This window comes from Hibiscus syriacus, unplaced genomic scaffold (assembly GCF_006381635.1).
Source record: "Hibiscus syriacus cultivar Baekdansim isolate YM2019G1 unplaced genomic scaffold, ASM638163v2 tig00000218_pilon, whole genome shotgun sequence".
Taxonomy (NCBI): Eukaryota; Viridiplantae; Streptophyta; class Magnoliopsida; order Malvales; family Malvaceae; genus Hibiscus; species Hibiscus syriacus.
Genome location: NW_024061774.1, coordinates 1,318,055 through 1,344,554, shown reverse-complemented (window position 1 = coordinate 1,344,554; position 26,500 = coordinate 1,318,055). Strand labels below are relative to the sequence as shown.

Here is a 26,500-nt window from a genome sequence, read left to right as displayed (position 1 = left end):
ATCGCACGTTATTATTTCCCAAAACATAAATAGCACATAGTTTTATGTTTTCCAATAAAAGTGGCCGTACATACAAAGAGATGAAAATTGGACAGATGCCGTAGTTAAGGTCATGAGGTCCCAACGTCATCCATTCTATATATATACATTTCTTTTTATTCTTTTTAAAATTCGTTCTATATATATATACATTTCTTTTCCTTCTTTTTAAAATATAATTTTATTTTTTTCACATATAATAGTAAAATAAAAGTTCAGCTATATGGAACAAAATCTCTGAATGATCAGATCACTTCAACCAAAGAGAATCATCTTTGATAGGTTTAAACAATATGGCTGATAAAGATAATTTTTTTTTCATTGGAATCTTTTATTATAATGTAAAAGTGATCGTATTTCATACAACTATGTGTATACTTTTTATGATATGTAATTTTCATGTCGAGCTCATGTTTTTCTTGCAGGTAATCATGACCTAAAAAACATATATAGATGCTGTATTATATATACATGTATGAACTTAGGATATAAAGGAACATTCTCAAAATAGCGACCCTATTGAAAGGCCAAGAGCCATATATTTCTAGGGTCGTTTTTTTTTGTCTAATTCGGTAAAATTAGCGTAATAATGTTGGTATTAAAAATAGTTTCAAATGTATTATTGATGAAAATTTATTTTTGGATCTATAGTATTTATTGAAGAGTTCTAAAACCCATATATCCTAAAATATATTTATATGTGTCCTATTTCAGTAATTAATTATCCCGCTTGTATTGTTCACATGATTTCGCCGTCTAATTCTATTCTTTCTGTGTAGATATGTATAAATATCGGGTTATTTTTAAAAAATGATATGATATTTGAAAGAATTAACCCAAATAATTAATGGATTTTTCCCTTCGGAGTGTTGCAAGGGTTCTGCGACGGTGACTCCGCCGAATGACGTCTTTGAAGAAGGGATTTCGGAGTGGAAGTTCTCACTCGAGGGACAATTCATTGGGTCGGTGCCCAATTTTGGCTCGTTGCAGAGGTTGGTGGATATTGTGTGGGGGAAATCAACGGCCAAGGTTAGTCTCGCTGGTTCTAATCTTTATGTCTTTTCCTTCTCTAATGGTGCTAGCCGGGACTGGGTCCTCGAGAATGGTCCCTGGCATTTCCAACACAAACCTTTGGTGCTGAGGAAATGGGAACCTAACTTGTAACGCCTTGATTTTAATTTGGAGAGAATGCATGTGTGGGTTCAGTTATTCAATGTACCTTTAGAGATGTTTTCTAGGAAATGGCTTAGCTACATTGCTAGTGCCCTTGGGGTTCCTTTGTATATGGACTCGGTCACGGCTTCAAAGGAGCGGCTGGAATTTGCAAAGGTTTGCATTGAGGTAGAGGCTGGTGCACGATTGCCTCGTATAATTGGAATTAAACTGCAAGATGGATCTATTTGCTCTGTGAAGGTTGTCATTCCCTGGTTTCCCTCTTGTTGTTCCAAGTGTAGGATTTTTGGCCAATTGGATAAGTTTTATAATGTTGCTTGTGGTGATGGACAGAAGATGTGGAAAGTCAAGGAAAAGGTCCTTGAAACATCTGGGGGGAGTTCTGAGGTAGGATTACCAGTGGTTGGAGTTGATGGGTTGGCTTTCAAGGAAAAGGGCAATGTTGAGCAAAGCTCTGTGCTTAATAATATTGATAATGTTGTGAATAATGTTGAGGCTAGTGTGTCAACTTCCAAGGAGCAGTTAACAATTAGGCAGTCCTTGAAGTTGAGTGTTGATGAGGATAGAGTTAATGGCAGTGTGACCTCTAAGGCTGGTTCTTTGCCTTTTGATCTTGCTTTACACCAGAATGCTGGAAATGTTATGGATGTTGTGGAGACTAGTGAGCAGTTAGCAGATAAACATAAGTCAAAGATGAGTTTTGTTGAGGACAAGGTTAATAGTTGTGTGAGCTCTAAGGTTGATGTCTCATTACCTCTTGACCCTGCTTCACATCGAAAAGAAAGGGGGAAAAAGGTGAGAAATGGAAGGTTTCATCTGTTGTTGGTTCTTCCAACAAGTTTAAGGTGTTGGGATCTTTGTTGGAAGAGGCTGAGGGAGGGGGAAGGAAGCCTAGGCTTGCTTCTCAAGGTGTAGCTAATTTACTGCTGGAAATGAAGACTAAGAATAAAGATTTGCTGGATAAAACTAAGAGAACTGGTGAGCATGTGGGAGGTTATATTACTCTTCCTACTTAATGACTGTGATTTTCTGGAATATTAGGGGATTTAACCATCCCATCAAGCAGAAAAATGTAATGGCTCGTGTTGAGAAGTTGCACGTTGAGGTTCTCTGTCTGCTTGAAACTAGAATCATAGAGAATAGGGCTCAGGCTATTATTGCTCTATTTGAAAAAGACTGGAATTATTGTTGAAACTATAGTTGTGTGGAAAATAGTAGAATCTGGATTCTATTGAAGAAGAATCTGCAATTTTCTGTTTTGCAAGTGGCTGACCAATCTATTACTATTCAGGGCAGTTTTGGGAGTAGGAATGTTTATATTTATGTTGTTTATGGCTGTAAAGTGGGGCTACTAGGAAAGAACTGTGGAATCATCTTTCTGATGTTAGTGCTCTGGTTGGCAATAATGTTTGGATAGTGGGGGTGATTTCAATGTTACTGCTACTGCTATAGAAAGTTCTATCTGTATGGATGGACATTTATCTTCAGATATGGAGGATTTATAGAATTATATGACAAATATGGGGCTGGTGGACCACTCTTTTTTTGGACCTGTGTTCACCTGGTCAAATAAGCATGAAGTGGGGTTCTTAGCTAGGAAGATGGATAGAATTTTAGTGAATGATTATTGGTGTGAGGGGTTTCCTAACTCCCATGTAGAATTTCAAGCCCCTGGAGTATCTGACCATAGTCTGGCTGTGGCCTGGTACTCCCATGAGAATCTTGCTTCAAGGCCTAAGCCCTTTAAATATTTCAATTTTTTGGCATTGCACCATGATTTCAAGGAAGTAGTGGGGAAGTCTTGGGCTGAGTCTGTGCAAGGAGACCCCATGCAAGTCTTGTTTTGCAAAATAAAGAGATTGAAACATGAGTTAAAGGCTTTTAATAAAAGGTGTTTCTCTAATATCTCTGGGAAGGTTGCTGAAAAAAGAGAACAATTAGAGAAGCAACATGTTCTTACCTTATCTGGAAGGAATTTGGATGTTGTGATAGAAGAGAAAAAATTACTCTTGGAGCTTACTGAATTAGAGAAAGCTGAAAGGTTATTTTATCAGCATAAAGCTAAAGTGGATTGGTTGCTTGATGGTGATCAGTGCACTAAATTTTTTCACTCCCAAGTTGTTGTCAAAAGGAAGAGAAATACTATAAGAGTGTTGATGGATGAGAGAGGCAATAAGCTTGACACATTTGATTCAATAGCTGGAGAATTGGTGGATCATTTCACAAGGAAGATTGGTACTATAGATGCAAATGTGCAAGGGTGTTCTGGCAGCTTTCTTAGGGACCTGCTGGGTTACACTCTGCCAGCAGGTGCCAATGCTGATTTGATCAAAGATATTACTAATGATGAAATCAAAGTGGCCATTTGGAATCAAGGTAAGGATAAGGCTCCTGGCCTTGATGGATACACAGCTGGATTTTTTCATTCTCCCTGGGACATTGTTGGAGCAGACTTTATAGCTGCTGTGAGGTATTTTTTTGAATCCTCAAAAATGTTGCATGCATTTAACTCCACTGATATTGCTTTAGTTCTTAAGCTACCTAACTCTTGTAAAGCCATGGACTTTAGACCCATATCCTTTTGCTCAGATTTTTACAAGACTGTTACCAAGATTTTAGTGAGCAGATTGGTTCAATTTCGACCTATGATCATAGCCCCTAACTAATCAACCTTTATGAGGGGGAGGAAAATTGAAGGCAACACCCTCCTAGCTCAGGAGCTTGTTATAGGATATGGAAGGGGTTCTATCTCCCCTAGGTGTGCCATAAAGGCTGATCTACAGAAGGCTTTTGACTCACTAAGCTGGAAGTTTCTTCTTTTTGTTTTGAAAGGATTAGGGTTGCCTGATTTATTTAAGAGATGGATAGAAGCTTGTGTTATGGACTCTAGATTCTCCATTGTGTTGAATGGCAATCTAGTAGGGTTTTTTAGAGGGAGAAGATGAGTCAGGCAGGGGGACCCCCTATCCCCTTACCTGTTTATGGTTATTATGAATGTCTTATAAAAATGTTGGATGTTGATGCTTCTGGAAAAATATTCCAATTTTATCCTAAGTGCATGAAACTAAACCTAACACACTTATGCTTTGCAGATGATTTACTCATATTTTGCAAAGGTAGCTTTGATTCTATTATAGGGGTGAATTGTGTTTTGGAAAGGTTATATGAGATGTCAAGGTTGAGGCTCAATGCTGCTAAGACTGAAATTTTCATGGTTGGTGTGAATGATGATCTTAGGACATTGGTCCATGAGTTTACTGGATTCAAACTAGGTTGCCTTCCTGTGAGATACCTAGGGGTGCCTCTTGTCCCTAGGAAACTAACAGTGAAAGATTATGCCAGTCTAGTGGAGAAAATCAAAGCAAAACTTGGACTTTGGTCTAATAGATGGTTGAGTTATGTAGGCAGATTGCAACTGGTGAAGTCAGTCTTATTTAGCACTGCCAACTACTAGTGTAAGCAGCTTGTTCTGCCCACTGCTATGATTAAAAGGGTGAACCAGCTTTGTGCAAGGTTTTTCTGGAAAGGGGGTGACATTCCAGCTAAGGGAGCCCGAGTGAGCTGGGAGTGCATTTGCACCCCTAAGTCTGAGGGGGGCTTAGGCCTTAAGCATTTAGCTTGCTGGAATAAAGCTTGTATTCTGTTATTGGTTAAAGAACTTCTCATGGCTGAAGGTTCTCTTTGGGTCACCTGGGTGAGGTTATATATTTTTAAAAGAGTTGACTTCTGGTCTGTTACAAGCAAGCTTTCCTTTAGTTGGAGTATACAGAAAATTCTGAAGTTAAGGGAGGAAATTCAACCTTTGTTCTCGGTGATCATGGACTGGGACAAGGTTACAACTCGTTGCCTATGGCAGGAAATTAGGGGAAGGAAAGAGAAGGTGGAATGACATAAGGTTGTCTGGTTTCCTTTGCATAATCCTAAACACTCCCTCATTGCCTGGATGGCTATTCTTGACAGATTGCCTACTGCTGATAGACTTGCTCGAATGGGGATTGGGGTGGAAGATAAATGCAGGTTGTGTGGAACTGAGGCTGAGACCCGCAACCACATCTTTTTTGGATGCTCCTTCTCAAAGGCTGTTTGGGAGGTGATTACCCGGTTATATAATGTTGACAGAATGGTGGGGTGTTGGGATGAGGAACTGAATTGGGCCATCTCTCGGTTTAAAGGCAAACCCTCTTTGTGTCTATATTTAGAATAGCTTGGTGTGCATATGTATATTGTATATAGGAGGAAAGAAATCATAGGCAGTTTAGGGGCATTAGTAGAGATGTTGATAGTGTGGTTAACGGTATTAAAGAAATTGTTAAGCTGAAGTCAACTCGTTTTGTCATAAAAAATAGTGTTAACAATAGAAATCTTTGTTTAGCTTGGGGGATTAGCAACTCCTAGGAGGTGTTGCTTGTTTTGTGACTTGTATTGATTGTAGCAGTTAGTTTCTATTGCTTCTTGGATAATAATATGAAACTTATCCAAAATAAATTAATGGCTTAATATAATATTATTTCTGTATTATTGTGTAGTTTTCTCTTTGTCCATAGTAATTTATTTTTTAATTATCTCTGTATTATCATTCTGTTCTCAGTTATCCAATGTATTATCAGTATGTTTCTTTTATCTTCATTAGACAATGACATTTTCTATTAAAAAAGTCACTTTGACTAACAGAAACACGTCACCTATAATTGGAAATAAAAAATATTTTTAAAATCAAAATATTAAAAATATAAACTAATTTTTAAACAAACAAAATCAAAATTTTCTAGGTCTTTTCCATTCTTTATGATTTTGTAAAATTTTAATGATTTTATTTTTTTTAAATAAATTAAACTTAAATTATAATTTTTGGAAACAATATAAGGTTAAACATAAATTGTAAAAAAAATTAGATATTTTTTGCATTTAATAACTTTTTTTTGGATTTTCTACTCATATTATACATGATTGAAGTAAAAAAGTTTTTTTTTAATTCAGCTCAACTCAACTTAAATTTATTCTTTAAGTATTTATAATTTGATTTAATCTGAACATGAATACATCTAATTTTTAACATTTGTTCACATAATCATGATTTAGTCGTATGCACAGTATAAACAACTTCTAGCAAGTAGAGAAAATCTCAAATAATCTCTTTGTATGAATCACTGGTTAGTATTCAAACAATTATCTCCTTAAAATTTTTAAAATTTAGATAATTTTATTGATAATCTGTTTTAGTCTCTCTTAAAATTTTATTAATTTACCTCCTTAAGATTTTATAAGTTCACATTTCTTTACATAAAATTTTAGGCGTGTGTATATATTTCTTTTTCTGGATAAAATTTCAAAATCGTAGGCAGTATGTTTGCAAGAACAAGCTGCTACAAGACCTCTAATAGGAGATGTTGTGACAGCGCTTGCGTATTTAGCATCGCAAACCTATGACCCTAATGCACCCAGCAATCAAAGCAACAGGGTCGGTCCATCGACTCCGAGACTCAAGGATGATCGAAGGAGCACGGCAGATGGTCTGGACAGCCCAGGTGAGCGTGAACAGGATAGTTCCCCATCCAGCAATAGAAATTCACCTGATTACAGGAAAAGGAACCATGTTCGGGAATTGAGCGGTGCAGAGTTGGGTAGGAATGGATCCGGCGGAGGGTCAGGGAAGAAATGGGGTGGTTTGGCTGATCCAGAGCCGCAAGAATCTCATAGGGATAGCCCTCTGAATCCTGCGAGAGCAAGGCAAACACCACGAAATCGCAATCTCGATAGAGAACGAGCTGTTGCAGAGGCTAAAGTATGGGGTGAAAATTGGAGGGAGAAAAACGGACAAACGCGGTCGATGGAACAAATGACTGATGAAACCTGCAAAAAAAGAAATGAGTACTAAATACGTTTCATTTTGCTAAATTGTAGCAAAAAAACCCATGTTTGTTTCATTTCAAAGGGTGGTCAGTACCTTGAAAGAGCAACATTTTCTCTCAAGCTTATCCATTTCTACTCAGGAAATAAGAATTGAAAAGGGATAGTTGATTTGTTTGGGGAGGGCATTAGCAGGTAAGCTTCTATGCATTTGGTCAGCTATCGTTTTTTCTTAAAGATGGTATTTTGTATTACGAACGTTTACAAAATAAACCACCTCGATGACCTCATTAAAAAAAACTCTAATCCTGAATGGGGACAAAGAGTGTGCCTTGAGTTGGTAGAGATGGTAAGATTCAAAAAACCCACAAAGCTGAACAACACACAAATCCAAACCCAACCCTACTTTAAACCCCTTCCAAGAAATTCAACACAAACAAACTACTAAAATGAACTTAGAACTAAAACGAGATCGAACACCGACTGCATATCCAAAGTAACGAGCCAACACCTCAAACACAATATCACCCGCAACCAGAGCTTGAACAAAGAGTAGCCCTAAGTCATGGAGAACCACACTTGCTGAAAACTAGCTGCCAACAGACTCGTCCAAGGATCGAAGCATATCAGCAGAGATCAAAGACTGTACGAGCCTACCCCGTTAACCCTAATAATAATAAAAATATCTACAAAAATAAAACATCAAAGGTTAAAGTACTATAAAAACAAAAAACAAAAAAAACAATAAATTTGTCAAACTAATTTTATCATTATGCTCTACTTAAATATATATATATATAAAATTAAAGATGTATATAATCAGTAAAGAGTCGTTAACATAAAGATTAACAAAATTATATAAGATGCCCATATGTTTTTATTAAGAGACCATGATTAATGTATATTATAGTTACTCTAATGAATATTATTGGGACTCTTGAAGATTTGAAATTTAAATTCAAAAAACCTCTTCAAAAGCATTTGATTATTTAATGAATTTTTTAAACAAAAATATTAGAATTGAATTTTATTTTAACTTACAGATTGAGAACAAAAACATAAAATTTTGTCTATAAAATTTAACACATCAAAAGATTTTAAAGAAATTTAGAATAAATTTAACATATCTATTATGTGCTTTGATGATCGTAAAAGATAAATCTTGTCTTCAAGAAAAGAGTAAAGGAGCTAATAAAAAGTATTATATCTTGGTAATTGGTATACAAAAATTCCCATCTTAGTTGATCTAAAAGAATTAAGTGCTACAAAATCATTTACGTATAGATCAAAATTGGTCTATATTTAAGAAGTTTGTATTTAAAATTAAATTATGAAGACTACTGAATCATTTATGATGTTATCACGAGAAAGAATAAATATATGTTGTACTCTTTTTCTATTGATTAAAATTTCGTTCGACTTAATTTTCGTAGTAAAATTTTAATGAAATAATATAATATGCATATGATATACTCTTTTCTTCATCATATTTTTTTGGAATAATATTTTAACGAAATGCATAGAACATTCAAAAGGAAGTGTTGTAAATAATATTAATATAAATTTCCTTTTACTCTTAATCTTCATAGTCTCTTGACCTTTTGGGAAGCTTAAAGCACAACAAATATGTTTCTTTGGATATGGGTTTAAGGAAGAATAGCATGTAAATACAAACAATACATAAAAACCCAAGTGTAAAATCAATCAGATAAATACACATGAAAGATTGTCACTGATCTTTCTTCAAATCCCCAGCTGTTGATGAGCCATCAGATTTCTCTTCCTGCAACAAGAAAAGAAAATCCTAATTAATACTTACGATTAATATCAAAATCATAATTCTTTGACATATAAATTGACCTGTTTTTCAACCGCTGTGGAAACTTCAGCTTTGGTAGTACCGTTGGCTGGTTTTGATTCTTCCTCTTTCTTCACGGTTTCATGTTTTCCTGAGAATCATGCATGAAAACATCAAATAATTTTACGAATACGTACAAATTACGGCCATTGAAAAATGCATTATCAGTCAAACACCATTTGCAGTTTCCTCAACAGCTTTTTGATCCTTCACGGTTTCTGTCTTTGAATCTTCATCCAGTTTCTGATCCTTGTTTGTTTCTTCAGCAGCAGCCTTAATTACCTCCACAGTTTCTTCTTTTCTCTCTTCACCCATTGTTTTATCCTTCACATTATCCTTCTCCTTCAATTCCGTGCTTTCACCTATCTTCTTCCCCTCGACACCTGCACCTTGGGCTGTAAATGAACCTAACGTTCAGCAAATCGATTGTGAATAGTTTGACGGGAAGTTCGTTTATTTATTAAACAAAAACGAATCGACACGAACAAATGGAGCATTCGTTCATTTGATAATTCATTCGTTTATGTTTGTTTGCATTCGATAATCTATTCATTTATATTTATTCTTTTAATTAAATTTATATTTATATTTATATTCATTTACGTTTATTTATATTATTTTAATAAAAAAAATTAAATTAAAAGAAAGTTATATTTTACGTTATTTCGTTTGTATTCGTCTGCATTCGTTTATTATTTTAATGAACACCAATAAATATGAACAAACTACATTATCGTATTTGTTCGTTCGTTGGGTTAGAGCTAAACGAACGAACGAACATGAATATATTATAGTCCATGTTTGTTCATTCATTTACGGGCTTACCCGCACTGGAATTGTCGTTTTCGCCTTTTGGTTGATCCGGTGAGCTTGTTTTGCCATCGTCTTTCCTCGTTTCTTCGACGATTTCCGAGCTCTTCCCCTTCCTGGACCTCACGCTCGAGTTCTTGCGGCTGATGGACGTCGCAATCGCATCGGAACCGCCTTCCGAGCTTGTCTTGTGGTCGACTTTTCTCGTCTCTTCGACGGAGTCCGAGCTCATCTCCCGCTTCGATCCAGCTTTCGAGTTCTTCCGGCTAATGATGTTGTCGGTGGCGACAGAGTGTTTAGATCCACCACACCCCATTTCTGCAAATTGTGAAGAATGAAGATGGAATGGAAACTGTCAAATTTGCAGGCCAGCAAGGTTTTGTTGGCCTGCAATGGAGGGGAAATTGGCTGAATTTATGGAAACTGGCAAGAACATGAGAATGAACAACAGCTTTAAATTATTAAACAAGATGGAAACAAGTTGTCACGAAGAGTTTGGATTATCATAAAACAATGATTGGACAATATTTCTTATCAACTATTTGGGATTCCATAATCTGTTTTTCATCCACTGGATCTCTTCCTTTGATTTGCTAAAATATTGCACCTATTTCAGCCTAAGAAACCTCCCCTCACATATTCTTGGCCATTCACAGCAATAATTAGATGCTATTTTATTGTTTAAATATAGAATGCATAACATATATATATATATACACACACTTTAATTGGTGTTAACGATTGATCAGGTACTAGGGTTGTACAAAATCGGATATCAGATCCGATTCAAAATGTTGGATATCTAAAATCAAGATCCAAATCTGATTCAAAAAAATCGGATATCCGATTTTTCAGGTATCCAGAATTTCGGATCGGATATATCACTTATTTTGCTAGGATTAATCCCATTTATGAATTATATATGAATTATTCCATAAAAAGTGTATAAATTATATCTGATTATATATAAAATGTAATTTTTAATTTAATGTATTTATTTTATAATATCTTATTAGTTTATATTCTTATCATTTTATTAATATATATATAATTATACTGAATTATATATAAATTATATAAAAATATAATCACCCTAAATAAATCATCCTACGACATTTCTTCAAAAAAAAATTCCAACGACATAGTCTGAATTCAATTGATTGGTAATACAATTCTTTTTAAAAGATTTCATATTAAAATATTAATATCAATTTTAATTATCCTCTAATAAAAATAATGATATAGATAATTATAGAATGAAAATTTAAATATATTCAGCAACTGCCACATGATGCAGAATTGACAAAGTGAGCATAGGAGAAAATTCTAAAAAAACACGTGTTTTTTTGAAAAATATTAAATAATAGTTGAGCTATCTCAATAATAGTAAATTTATTTGAAAATCTTTATTGATTTCATAAATATATTATTATACTTGATCCTTGGTTGAATAAAATTTTATAAAGGTTAAGAAATGCTATTCGCACTTTTTAGCAGGACTGAAATGATTCGAGGATTTCTGGCGTTCTCATCGATTTTCTTGGGGTTTTCTTTCTTTCTCTTGTGATCTGGCTGTTTGGTTCTCTGATTGCACAGGGACGGTAAAGGAGCTCCGTTTCAAGAATTCGATACGTTTCGAGCACAGGAACGGTACGGAGACGGCCGGGGTACGTAACGGGGATGTGCCACGGTGATAGGTATGGCTGACTGAATTCAGGGACGGTCAAAGTTTATCTGGGGATGTTTTGGGGACGTCCCCGGGGTAATTACCACTGACAAGATATGCTCGAGCGGAGAAGAGGAAACCACTAGCTGAAGGCGAAGGAGGAGTCGTTGGAACCCTCATTTGAGTTCGAACAAAAAGCAGAACGGGAGTGGTGAGACAGGCAACGGGATGATTCAACTCCCCTAATTCCGAAAATGAAGAAAAGAAACAGAAGGAAGAAGAAGCGACAGCAGGGTGGAGAAAATAGGAATTATAGATATTTTGTATAATTGCCATTTGATCCCTGATCTTCCTAGGGATTTCAAATTTGGAAACAATTTTTTCATTATTTTTCAAATCGGACACTAAAATTAATTTAGGGGTTTGGAAAAAAAATCTCAAATGTTAGATTTTAATTATAGTTAAATAGATTGTTACACCAATTTTTCTATGAAGTATTAACTTTATTTATGATTTTTATATCTATTTATAATTTTAAAAAATGCTCAAATGTTAGGATTTTAATTAGAGTTAAATTAGGATGTTAACAATGTTTGGTTTGGATTTAATATTATAGTTTAAGTCTTAAGATTGGACACTTTAATATTATGATTTGATTATGGATTTTATTATTCTTGAGTTAATATTGTGGGTTGAATCTTGAAATTTGACATTTTAATATTATGGGTTGTTTATGGATTTTACTGTTCTAATCTTAATATTGTGGTTTGAATCTTGATATTTGACTTTATTTATGATATTTTATATATATTTATAATTTTAAAATTATTTTATATGTCATACCCTTACAGTCCTCGTACCCTGTAATTTTAAAAATTACCATTTCCTGTCCCTGTCCGCGTATACGTCCTCGTATCCATATCGTGCAACATAGTGATTGGCTACAGGAATGGCTGTGAAGGTTGGGTTGGAGGGTCTGATTGCTTCGCTGGCTGTGGAGGTGGGGATGGATGGCCAAATTTGGATTGGAGGCCGTTTTTTCTTCCTCAAAAGAACACTCGTTGCAGTTCTTTCCTCCTCATGCGACGTAGGGTGAGGTTCGAGTCATCCCTCCGGTAGAGGTGTTTACTAAACGAGCTCGCTACTGGAGAAATTCGGTATTGGTGCAAGGTCGGAGGGTCTGAGTGCTTCGCTGCTGTGAAGGCGGGGATGGAGGGCCCTAATTTGGATTATAGGTCATTTTTTCTTCCTCAGAAGAACACTCGTTGCAATTCTTTCTTCCCAATGTGATGGAGGGTGAGGTTTGAGTCATCCTTCCGGCAAAGGTGTTTGCTAAACGAGTTCGCTTGTAACACCCCCAACTCGTACCCGACCCGGATACGAGATATTACATTGACTTTTAAAACACAACTCTTAACAAATAATAGAAAAATAATTGAACTTATATTAAGAAAATATGATATTATACATATGGTAATATAAGTTTACCAAAATATTCAGAGCATACACAACTTAACCCTTTAATTACATGCCAACTTCCATTAACATAACAAAATGACCTACTGATTAAGTTGCTTCTGATCTGATGGTTTCAGGAGTAATATTGTCCAGCTGCTTAACCTGTCTCGTCTACTTTCTCGGATCCTACATGTGAAACACTCACACGCTAAGTCATCGACTTAGTGAGGCAATGTAATAATAATCACAAGGAAATGTAATGAAAATGTCATAATGATATGAAATGAGATGAAAGCGTATACTTAATCCATGTAGCTTATATCACCATTATCCTTACCTGTAAGCATATAACTTTAACATTCCTGAATTTGTATTAATAAATTTATTGGCCCATGATATCATATTGAGAACCTAAGGTATGTGAGTATTGTGAGGTTGTTCACTATACTGTCACCACAGCTCGTATAAATGCACCGAAGTGCCGCGTAGAATTGTACCGTAGTGCCATATAATAATGTCCATAAGGACCACATAGAATTCCTTAAGAATCATATACATATACTAGGGATCAAGTATGTGTCTCCCAAGACTTCACACATGTTCCAAAGAATATATATAGATCCCGAAGGACCGCGTAGAATTTTGTCCCGAAAGACCGCGTAGACCCTCTACCCTTGGCATGCCAACTATATCTATAGTTCTCATCTACATAACATGGGCTTTTACATTTCACGTAGTTTATATCGCGTAGACATGTAAATTCTTACCTTTTCACATAGCTCATATAACTTTTCCTGCACATTCATGTCACATAATGCATTTTATATGAATTCATGTCATGTCTCATAATACAAAATATGATCATGTATCAAGATATAAAATCTAGACTTATCACAAGTCTAGAATTGAGTATATTTCTATAATCATACTATACATATGCACTTACCTATATTTCCTTGCTTTTTCCTCGATCGATCTTACTGGGCAATTGTTCGTGAACTTGATTAAGCTCTGTATCTACATAGCAATTCGTTGATACTTATTAGTATACTAATTAATATATTCTAAACTATCATTTCTTAGGCTAAAAGAAAAGCTATTTCCATCTTTTAATGAAGGTATGCATCGATGCACTCACAGTGTATCGATGCATTCCCTATCGGTGCATCGATGCACTACTTGTGCATCGGTGCATAAATGACATTCGATGTTTGCATTTTAAGGGGATGCATCGATGCACTCCTTATGCATCGATGCATTAATTGTATTTGATGTTTGTTTATTTGAGAGTGCATCGATGCACATTGAAGATGCATCGATGCAAACAACCCAGAAATCCCATTGCAAGCACGAAATTCACTCTTTTCATCTCAACTCTTCATCTTTCACCTCCTTTAATATTTCTAACTCTTATACACCTACTTAAACTGATTAATGCCCATTTAATACCTCTTAACCTTACAAATCCAATCATTAATACCGAATTCAAGAATCTTACTCAAATTTTAACATGTTCTAAATCTAGTTCTAACACTTCATATCATTTACTTCCACTCATGACAAGTCAGATTTAACTTCTAAATCCATTTATACATCCTTATTCAAGATTTCACTTATCCATTTCTTATTTTTAATCCTTCATAACTCACCAATCTTTGAGTTTCTATAATATTTTTCATCTCCATAATCTTTCCTAAAGCTTCATAAATCAAACCCATACTTTAATTTGAAGGATTAACCAAAAGAAATCAAACTTACCTTAGGTTTGGGTGCTTCACGTTGAAGAAGAAAATAAAGAAGAAAGAAGAATCAAGAGTTATCTAGAAACTCTTGTTTCTTTCCCTTGGGTATTATAATACCCAATATCTAATATTTAATTATTACTTTTGCTCAATGACCCTTTTACCCTTTTAATTCTCATTCACTTATTAATTCATCCTACACCAACATCTTTTAATTAATTACTTCACTTTTTAATTTATTTAATTTGATCACTGAAATTTTAAAATCTTACACTTTAATCACTAACTCGGTATTGAAGATGTTACAAATCTCCCTCCTTAAGAAAATTCATCCTCGAATTTTCATTACACGAACAGATGGGGGTATTGATAACGCATATCCTCTTCATGCTCCCACGTTGCTTCCTCTACTTTATGATTCCTCCAGAGAACTTTGACCAACGAAACTGATTTATTCCTCTACTGTTTAACTTCATAAGCCAATATTCTTACTGGTTCTTCTTCATAGGTCAGATCTGATTGAACCTCTACTTGCTCTGGTGCAACTATATGAGAGGGATCAGACTTATACCTTCACAACATGGACACATGAAAGACATTATGAATTTTCTCCATCTCCGGTGGAAAAGATAACTGATATGCCACTGGTCCTATCCTCTTAACAACTTCATATGACCCGATGAATCTAGGACTTAACTTTCCTTTCCGACCAAATCGTAAGACTTTCTTCCAGGGAGATACTTTTAGAAATACTTTATCTCCAACTTCAAATTCAATCTCTTTTCTTTTAAGATCAGAATAAGACTTTTACCAATCCGATGCCACTTTGAGGTTATGCTGAACTTCACGCACTTTCTCCTCCACATCTTGAATTAAATCTTGACCAAGTACACTTCGATCTTTGAGCTCATACCAGTTTACTAGAGTACGATATTTCTTCTCATATAATGCCTCATAAGGTGTCATTTTAGTACTGGATTGATAACTATTATTGTAAGTGAACTCTGCCAATGGTAAATATTTCTCCCACGACCCTTTAAACTCAATAACACATGCTCGCAACATATCTTCCAATATTTGAATAGTTCTCTCTGATTGCCCATCTGTCTGAGGGTGAAAGGCCATACTAAAGTTAAGGCGAGTTCCCAACGCTCCATGTAGGGATTTCCAAAATCTTGAAGTAAATCGAGGGTCTCGATCAGAAACTATAGAAACATGAACTCCATGCAATCTAATAATTTCTCTAATGTACAACTCCACATATTTTTCCATAGAGAAATTAGTTCTGACGGGAATGAAATACGCTGATTTGGTCAAACGATCAATGATGACCCAAATTGAATCTCTTTTATTTGGAGTCAAGGGTAACCCCAAAACAAAATTCATCGTCACATTATCCCACTTCTATTGAGGAATGGAAAGGGGTTGTAATAATCCAGAAGAAACTTGGTGCTCAGCTTTAACTTGTTGACATACCAAGCACTTAGACACAAATTCAGTGATACTTCTTTTTATTCCTGACCACCAATACCTATCCTTCAAATCCATGTACATCTTAATTCCACCCGGATGCATCGTCAATGGACTACAATGAGCCTCTGTCAATATTTCTTTCTTCAAATCCTCATTGTCCGGTATCATAATTTTTCCTTTATAAAACAAATTCCCATCTGACTTAACCTCAAAATCCTTAATTTCTTTATTCCTTACTTGCTCTATTATTTTCAAACACATTTCATCTTTACTTTGTAATTCTCTAATTTGTTCTAACCATTCCGGTTTAAACTTTAGCTCCGCACATAGACCACCGTCTCCAGTTAAAGATAATCTTACGTCCATAGCTCGTAAGGCTGCAAACGTTTTCCTGCTCAAGGCATCAGCTACCACGTTAGCCTTCCCGGGGTGATAATCAATTATCACATCATAATCTTTTAAGAATTCAACCCATCTCCTTTGCCTCAAATTAAGTTCTTTCTGAGTCATCAGGTATTTCAAGCTCTTATGATCCGCATACAAGTAACATCGTTCTCCATACAGATAATGACGCCAAATCTTGAGAGCGAACACTACAGCAGCCATTTCTAAATCATGGGTGGGGTAATTCTTTTCATGTGGTTTTAACTGTCTCGATGCATACGCTACCACTTTCCCTTCTTGCATTAACACACACCCTAACCCATTATAGGACGCATCACTAAACACTATGAAATTCTTGCCAGTTTCAGGTTGAACTAAAACATGAGCTTCTGTCAAAATTTCCTTTAAAACTTCAAAACTTTCTTGACATTCAAGAGTCCAACTAAACGGTACGTTCTTTATCATTAGCTTTGTTAGAGGCAGCACAATCATCGAAAAATTCTTAACGAATCTTCGATAATAACCGGCAAGTCCAAGGAAACTCCGAACCTCAGACATATTCTTAGGAACTTCCCAATCCATTTTAGCTTTAATCTTTTGAGGGTACACCCTAATCCCATCTGCGGAGATCACATGCCCCAAGAAAATTACTTCATTTAACCAAAACTCACATTTGGACAATTTAGCATACAACTTCTTATCTCTTAAAATTTGCAAGACGATCATCAGATGTGCGCTATGCTCTTCATAGGATTTCGAGTACACCAGTATGTCATCAATAAAGACAACAACAAACTGGTCCAAGTAGGGCTGAAAAATCATGTTCATAAGATCCATGAAAGCAGCAAGTGCATTCGTTACTCCAAATGACATTACAATGAATTCATAATGACCATATATCATTCTAAAAGCTGTCTTCGGAATTTCTTTCTCCTGAATCTTCAATTGGTGATAACCGGAATGTAAGTCAATCTTCGAGAATATCGAAGCTCCTTTTAACTGATCAAATAAATCGTTAATGCATGGGAGAGGATACTTATTCTTGATTGTCACTTTATTGAGCTGTTGATAGTCAATGCAGAGACGCATTTACATCCTTGTTTTTAACAAATAACACTGGAGCTCCCCAATGTGATACACTTGGCCGGATAAATCCCTTCTCTAGCAACTCTTGTAATTGATTCTTTAACTCTTGCAGTTCTTTTGGAGACATTCGATAAGGTGTCATTGCAATCGGAGTTGTTCCCGGCATTATTTCAATTTAGAACTCTACCTCTCTACTTGGAGGTAATCCTGACAACTCAGCAGGGAAAACATCAGGGAACTCTCGAACTATTGGAATCTCCTCTAACCTTTTCTCTTGAGCTCTTGAATCTATCACATTTGCAAGAAAACCCTGACATCCTTGTAGCAGTAATTTCTTGGCAGACATCACTGATATTACATTTACTAAGGGATTACACATTTCACTGATCATATTTACTTCTATTCCTTCTGGACTCTTCAGGTTTACCTTTTTCAATCTACAGTCGACATTCCCATAGTAATGAAACAACCAATCCATTCCCAAAATCACTTCAAACTCGTCAAAGGGTAATTCTATCAGATTAGCAGGGAATTCAATTCCCTGAATCTTTATGGGACACCCCTTACAAACCTTGTCCACCCGAGCACTATGCCCTAACGGATTAGTTACTATCATTACATTACTCGTAGCTTCTAAGGGAATTCTCAATTCTTTTACTAATTTACTGGTAATATAAGAATAATTAGAACCCGGATCAATCAGCATAATCACTAATTTATCATACAACTGAAAAGTACATGCTATAATATCAGGATCATCACGGTTATCACTTGTCTTTAAATTGTATACCCGAGCAGTGGATCGAACTTCCGGTTGCACAAAGAATTCAGACTGGTTCCTTCCTCTACCTCTTCCTCGTCCTCTTTGTGAGGCAGAACCAACTCTTTCAAATGATGCAGGCTCACCAACTAATAACGGGCAGTCCCGGATAAAATGTTCAGCCTCTCCGCATCGGAAACAAGTCCCTGAAGTCATACGACTTGCTCCTCTAGCAGAGGATGCAAATGATTCTGATCTAGCTTGTGATCGAAATTCTGAATCTCTTCCTCTTTTTGGTGGTACTGAGCTGGAAGAAGCACCCGACCTCTTTGATGTCTGAACCCTTGAGTCCCCGAATCTTTCATTCTGAGCTCTTTCCAGAGCTTTTGCACGATTAATCACCTCTTAAAACGAGGACAAGTTTAATACTATCAACATTTCTTTAAGTCTAGGGCGCAAGCTCTTCACGAACCATTCACATGCATCTTTGTCAGTAGGCACAAGCTCAGCTGCAAACCTGCTCAGCTTATTAAAATCACATTCGTACTCATATACAGAGCGACTCATTTGCTTCAAATTCATAAACTCCTGCTTCATTTGCCGAATAAAATGATCTCCAATATACTTGTTTTTAAATTCTTCTATAAACAAAGACCAAGTTAAATGGTCGTTTGACATCCTCATGGTAACGTTCGTCCACTATATCCTCGCCTGACCCCTCAATAAAGATACAGCTCCATCTAAATTCTCCACTTCGGAACAGTGGAGACCATCTAGCATGATTTTCAAATCATTTAACCAAAGATCCGCTGACACTGGACCTTCCTCAGCTTCTCCCTTAAATTCGGGAGCTCCTAAACCTCTCAACTCTTTTGCTACATTCATTCTTTGAGTTAGTGGAGCAGAAGGTTGAAGACGCATCAGAATAGCGTCTAACGTTCTGAAGAACGTATCCTGATCTTGCACAGGCACTCCTTGAGATGTCTGTTCTTCACCTTGCCTGGCCAGGACAGGTGAATTACTGCTTTCAGCAGGCCTATCTTCTCCCGCTTCACTTCGGGAGCTATTATGTCCGGACATCTAATAAAATAAACACATTGTTCTATTAGCAAAACAACATACTCATACTATACCAGATCAGAATTTCTCACTATAAGTTGGCATGTATTCCACCTAAAGACTCTATAGACTCTGGTTTATGCCTAGAATCAGCTAAACCATAGCTCTGATACCATTAAATGTAACACCCCAACCCATACTCGACCCGGATACGAGTCAGAGATATTACATTGACTTTTAAAACACAACTCTTAACAAATAATAACAAAATACTTGAACTTATATTAAGAAAATACGATAATATATATATGGTATTATAAGTTTACCAAAATATTCAGAGCATACACAACTTAACCCTTTAATTACATGCCAACTTCCATTAACATAACAAAATGACCTACTGATTAAGTTGCTTCTGATCTGATGGTTGCAGGAGTAATACTATCCAGCTGCTTAACCTGTCTCGTCTACTTTCTCGGATCCTAAGTGTGAAACACTCACACGCTAAGTCATCGACTTAGTGAGGCAATATAATAATAATCACAAGGAAATGTAATGAAAATGTCATAATGATATGAAATGGGATGAAAGCGTATACTTAATCCATGTAGTTTACATCACCATTATCCTTACCTGTAAGCATATAACTTTAACATTCCTGAATTTGTATTAATAAATTTATTGGCCCATGATATCATACTGAGAACCTAAGGTATGTGAGTATTGTGAGGTTGTGCACTATGTTGTCACCACAGCTAGTATAAATGCACCGAAGTGCCGCGTAGAATTGCACCGTAGTGCCATATAATAATGTCCATAAGGACCACATAGAATTCCTTAATAATCATATACATATACTAGGGATCAAGTATGTGTCTCCCAAGACTTCACACATGTTCCGAAGAATATATATAGATCCCGAAAGACCGCGTCGAATTTTGTCCCGAAGGACCGCGTAGACCCTCTACCCTTAGCATGCCAACTATACCTATAGTTCTCATCTACATAACATGGGCTTTTACATTTCACGTAGTTTATATCGCGTAGACATGTAAATTCTTACCTTTTCACATAGCTCATATAACTTTTCCTGCACATTCATGTCACATAATGCATTTTATATGAATTCATGTCATATCTCATAATACAAAATATGATCATGTATCAAGATATAAAATCTAGACTTATCACAAGTCTAGAATTGAGTATATTTCTATAATCATACTATACATATGCACTCACCTATATTTCCTAGCTTTTTCCTCGATCGATCTTACTGGGTAATTGTTCGTGAACTTGATTAAGCTCTGTATCTACATAGTAATTCGTTGATACTTATTAGTATACTAATTAATATATTCTAAACTATCATTTTTTAGGCTAAAAGAAAAGTTATTTCCATCTTTTAATGAATGTATGCATCAATGCACTATACAGTGTATCGATGCATTCCCTATCGATGCATCGATGCACTACTTTTACATCGGTGTATAAATGACATTCGATGTTTGCATTTTAAGGGGATGCATCGATGCACTCCTTATGCATCGATGCATTAATTGCATTCGATGTTTGTTTATTTGAGAGTGCATCGATACACATTGAAGATGCATCGATGCACACAACCCAAAAATCCCATTGCAAGCACGAAATTCACTCTTTTCATCTCAACTCTTCATCTTTCACCTCCTTTAATATTTCTAACTCTTATACACCTACTTAAACTGATTAATATCCATTTAATACCTCTTAACCTTACAAATCCAATCATTAATACCGAATTCAAGAATCTTACTCAAATTTCAACATGTTCTAAATCTAGTTCTAGCACTTCATATCATTTACTTCCACTCATGACAAGTCAGATTTAACTTCTAAATCCATTTATACATCCTTATTCAAGATTTCACTTATCCACTTCTTATCTTTAATCCTTAATAACTCACCAATCTTTGAGTTTCTATAATATTTTTTATCTCTATAATCTTTCCTAAAGCTTCATAAATCAAACCCATACTTTAATTTGAAGGATTAACCAAAAGAAATCAAACTTACCTTAGGTTTGGGTGCTTCACGTTGAAGAAGAAAATGAAGAAGAAAGAAGAATCAAGAGTTATCTGGAAACTCTTGTTTCTTTCCCTTGGGTATTATAATACCCAATATCTAATATTTAATTATTACTTTTGCTCAATAACCCTTTTACCCTTTTAATTCTCATTCACTTATTAATTCATCCTACACCAACATCTTTTAATTAATTCCTTCACTTTTCAATTTATTTAATTTGATCACTGAAATTTTAAAATCTTACACTTTAATCACTAACCCGGTATTGAGGATGTTACCTCGCTACTAGAGCAATTCGATAGTGGTGCAAGGGTCGGAGGGTATGAGTGCTTCGCTGCTATAAAGGCGAGGATGAAGGGCCCTGATTTGGATTGTAGGCCATTTTTTCTTCCTCATAAGAACACTGGTTGCAATTCTTTTTTCCCCAAGCGACGGAGGGTGATGTTCAAGTCATCCCTCCGACGGAGGTTTTGCTGAACGAGTTTGTTACTAGAGCAATTCGATAGTGGTGAAATTTCTAAGTAATCCTGTACAGTTTAATGTCTTCAAGAATCTTTTTGCTAATCTTTAGGGGAAAGAGAGTAAGATTGAGGTTCGTATTATGGGGGCTATTACCTTTCTTGTTCATACAAACAGATAAATTTATACATCAAAATATTCACACAAAAATGATGTTATTTTATTGCAACACCTAAGTCAGCAATTGATATTCATGTCATCGTCGTATTAAGCAGTTAATAAATGAATGGTATAATTGAATCTAGGATAAAGTACACAAATGATCCTCTGATTATATGGTGATACTTTATTGAATCGATCGATTATTAAAAGTTACAAAATGGTCCCCTAACTATAAGGCGTTACTTTGTTGAGTCCCTTAACTATTAAAAGTTATAAAAAGGTCATATGATTATTCATATGTTAATATTAAAAATTTGATGACAGTCTAAGTTGGACATCAATTTGTTGATTAACATATGATAGTCGTTTAAGATTTTAGGATCATATTTTATCATATCACAATCAGCAAATTAACATCTAACTCAGATTGTTATCAAATTTTTAACAAGAAATAACGAATTTGGAATATATGAATAGTCGAATGACCATTTTGTAACTTTTAATAATCAGAGAACTCAACAAATCATTGTCTTATAGTCAAATGACCATTTTATAACTTATAATAGTCAAGAGACTCAACAAAGCAATGTCTTATAGTCGAGGGATCAAACAAAACAATGTCTTATAGTCGATGGATCATTTGTGTACTTTACCATTGAACATAAAACTAAAATTTAATGCTATAATTGAAGAAATCAAAAATTCAATGATATGAATAATACAATATTTAAAGTTTAATGGAATCAGTGTAATTTACGATAAATTTTAAAAGTAAAAATAGATAAAGCTGAAAAACAAAACACAACAATTACATTATCAAAAGTTTAAAAAACAATCTTTATTTTATCCAAATAAAAAAACAAGTTGTCCCTAACAAGTTAATGTTTGTCTTCTTTTTTTTTTTTGTTACAAAGAGGAAAATTAAATTACTGTAAAGAAAAGCCTTTTGGGAAAGACACTCCTATAGTATCTGTTTCTAACAAGGGAAACACTTCAGCCGGCGGTGAACTGAAAATCACAAGATCATCTTCCAGGGAACACCCAAGCTTGGAGAGTATATCAGCGCAGAAGTTGCCTTCGCGCTGGATATGTTGGAATGTTAACATCCAATTTCGAGCTTTAAGGCTTCTGATATCCTTAATTAAGGACCTAATGGGTGTGAGGAGCTGTCACAATTGTCGATGAGGTTCAGAACAATTTGTGCATCTACTTCATACACAACGCAGCAATAACCATATTTCCATGCTAGAGAAAGACCCGTCCGAATGGCAAAAGGTTCCGCTGCCAAGCTTGTACAAGTCCCCAAATGAGCAGCAAAACCCATAACCCATGCACCACTTTCATTTCTAAGCAGGCCACAATCTCTTGCAACGCTCGGATTACCTTGACTCGCTCCATCAGTAGCCGCTCAGAGGTGATGACCAATGCACCAGCAAGATTGATGTGGGATTCTTCGGGCACTTGAGTTCAGTTGAAGCATTTCATTGGTGGATGAAACAAACCGCAGATCTTGATTCATCATAAACGCAATCTGCAGGTTGGAAAATTCTTTGGTAGCGTTCTTTCCAAAAGTTCCAAATTGCACAAGCAAAGCGGATAAGCGAAGCGCGGGAATTCCTCGACATCGCTAAATTCTCTTGTAAGCACTCACGCATGTCCATAGTATAGAATGACCCTCTTTGAGATCTTTCAATACAACCATTCCAAAAGTTCTTGGCTACGAAACAGTCTCGTAAAATGTGGATCAGATTTTCCACGTGATGGCCACAGGCAGGGCAACCGGGAAAATTGGAAATTCCAAGAGAGGTCCTAGCGTTAGTGAATAAGCGATCATGTCAAGCTAACCATATGAAGAATTTCCATTTGGGGAGGATAGGCAGGCTCCAAAGCCAGTGGAAATTTGGAGTGATTATCAGAAGCCACTGACGTGAGAGCAAGGTATGCAGATTGAGTTGTAAAGACACCATTGAGAGTATTTCCAAACATTCTTATCTTGCATGGGAGAGAACTTAGGAAGCGGATAACCCATGATTTGAACTGCAATCTCCATGGGAAGCAAGGCAAATAACTTGCTAACATCCCAATCAAAGTTCCTTGTAATAAAATCACAAACTCTAGTTGAGTCATCCACCAATGTTGGATCACCGTTCAGACTTCTGAAAATCGGCTCTCCAATCCAGTTATCCTTCCAGAAAAGGGTGTCCTCACCGTTGCCTATTCTGCGCATCATTCCCGAGAACAATCCCTTCAAACCAAAAACAAGGCTTCTCCAATCATGTGACTATGATGTCGTCTTTAATGAAGAGTTTGAGACATAAGATAGAGCATCTCCATGAACTCCATAAACTGCTTTGAAGGCTTTAACCCAGGGGCTGACAGGTTGGTGAAGGAATCTCCATGCCGTTTTTTGAAGAAGAACATAGTTATACTTGGCCATAGACCAAAGTCCTAGGCCCCCAATTCTTTCGGTTTGCAAACCTCGTCCCATGCAACTAAATTAGGGCGCTCGTTTTTCAGTGTTCCCTCCCCATAGGAACCGTCTATTAATCTTATCAATTTCTTGAACAACAGAAGCCGTAATTTTAGACGTCATCATTGTATAGGTCAGAATTGCAGATGTAACAGAGCTAACAAGAGTGGCTCGGCCTGCAATCGTTAGAGTATTAGCCTTCTAGCTGCTTAGTCTTGCTTTGACTTTATCAACCAGTACGCTATACGTAACCTTTGACACTGGACCATTAATTAAAGGTACGCCAAGGTATTTGCCAAGGTCAGGAGACGGACACATATTTAGAATTTGGCCGAAACGTTTACCACTGCTCAATCTCGCAGACGGAGATAAATAAAATTTTGATTACTCATAATTTACTTTTGCCCCAGATGCAGTGCAACAAGCATCAAGAATTCCTTTAATAATATAAGCTTGGTCTTCATTAGCTCTTCCAAATAAAAAGAGATCATCCGCAAAAAAGAGGTGTGAAATTTGTGGGCCATTTTTCCCAAGTCTGGTCGGTTTCCAAGAGTAATTTGCAACAGCTGACTAAATCAAGTGCACAAGTCTTTCTATACAAAGAAAAAAGAGATGACGAGATCGGATCTCCTTGACATAGACCCCGAAAAGGGCTAAAGTAATTCGTTTTTTCCACCATTCCAAAGAACAGATAATTTGGAGCTCTTTACGCAAAAAATGAGGAGATCAATCCAGCTTTGAGGAAAGCCAAAGTGGGTCAGAGTATCCTCGAGGAAGTCCTAGCAGACCCTCAAGACACGACGACATCAATTGGAAACCCTAAATTCTTCATAGATTGTTCCAAAGTATCTAAATTTGTGACATCAGAGAAACATACTTTAGCCCCGTTTAAATCACTCAAGGTATCATCCTTGCAGTTTTTGCCTCAAATCCCACTTTTTTCCCTAGCAATGGCTATCACATTAAACCCTCACTTAACCAACTCTTTTACTACATATTTCCCAATATAACCGGTCGAACCCACCACCAAAACGTTGATGTCTTTTGGGTTTTTGGTCCTAAATGAAGCGCAAACTGCTGTTTCAACAGGCTTCGTTGCTAAAGCTTTAACAAGTTTGAATCTTTCTGTGTTAAAGGGTATTGATCTTTAAGTAAAAGGAGGCGGTTTTACCTAGATCCGATTGATGAACTGAGAACTGAACTGTGTTTTGTAAGTTTGGGAGTGAGGAGTGAAGACTGAAGACATTGAAAGATAAACAGAGTGGCATCTTTTTCTCCTTTCTTCACCTGTTTTGAAAAGAAGAGAACTCTGCAGAATATTTGTCTTTGTCAATCAAAATTTAAGAAAGGAAAAGAAAATAAGGGAAAATTTTTGAGGTTGGTGATGATCAAGATTGGGCATTTTCATGGTCAGTAGAGCTCGTAATATAAAAAGCTTAAGAAATATATTGATGATAGGTGGTGGATAATATTGTCGATGGCCAGCTGAAAAAACATGTAGAATTGCTCATTTGCCCCATCAATATTGATAAATGTTATTTTACCCATAGACTTTTGCAAGTTTCATATATATTCCTAGATAACGAGGGCGTTTTTCCAAAAACAATTACCGGTGATCGGTATATATATCGATCTAATACCGGTCAGATTATATTTTCTGATCTAACACCCTTTGCAGTAAGACGCGCCCCTGCAGTGCGCTATACGATGATTTGACGCCATGTGGGGTAAGGCGCGCCCCCTGTGACACGCCTTATTCTGACATGGATACACGTGGGTATAGCGCGGGGCGCACCTTATGCCACGTAGGGTATAGCGCGGGTCAGGGCTGCGTCTAACATTTATAATTATATATAGCGTGAGACAGGTACCGCGCCTTGTATAATTGTTGCAACTTTTCTCGACTATAAATACCCTTCTCCCCCGGGTTAAGTTCTTCACATCTCCTCACATCTCTCATCTCAACTTATAAATTAATACAATAATT

At 36.1% G+C, this 26,500-nt stretch overlaps 1 protein-coding gene across 1 annotated transcript; it reads right to left on the bottom strand.

The window, feature by feature from the left end:
- Positions 1 to 8,685: 8,685 nt before the first annotated feature.
- LOC120150291 (vicilin-like seed storage protein At2g18540) lies at positions 8,686 to 10,220 on the bottom strand. Its single transcript, XM_039163014.1, has 4 exons — positions 9,743 to 10,220; positions 9,094 to 9,312; positions 8,920 to 9,008; positions 8,686 to 8,842 (listed from the first exon to the last, which is right to left on the bottom strand). The coding sequence occupies exons 1-4, from the start codon at positions 10,041 to 10,043 to the stop codon at positions 8,789 to 8,791; spliced, it is 663 nt and encodes a 220-aa protein (XP_039018945.1). The 5' UTR covers positions 10,044 to 10,220; the 3' UTR covers positions 8,686 to 8,788.
- Between the last annotated feature and the right edge of the window lie 16,280 nt (positions 10,221 to 26,500).

What these genes read in the sequence shown, in the direction of transcription:
- LOC120150291 (XM_039163014.1), bottom strand. Translation starts at nt 10,043, where the DNA reads ATGGGGTGTGGTGGATCTAAACACTCTGTCGCCACCGACAACATCATT. An exon ending in AAACGACAATTCCAGTGCGG is followed by an intron (nt 9,313 to 9,742) that starts GTAAGCCCGTAA and finishes GTTCATTTACAG; the next exon opens with CCCAAGGTGCAGGTGTCGAG. An exon ending in TGTTGAGGAAACTGCAAATG is followed by an intron (nt 9,009 to 9,093) that starts GTGTTTGACTGA and finishes CATGATTCTCAG; the next exon opens with GAAAACATGAAACCGTGAAG.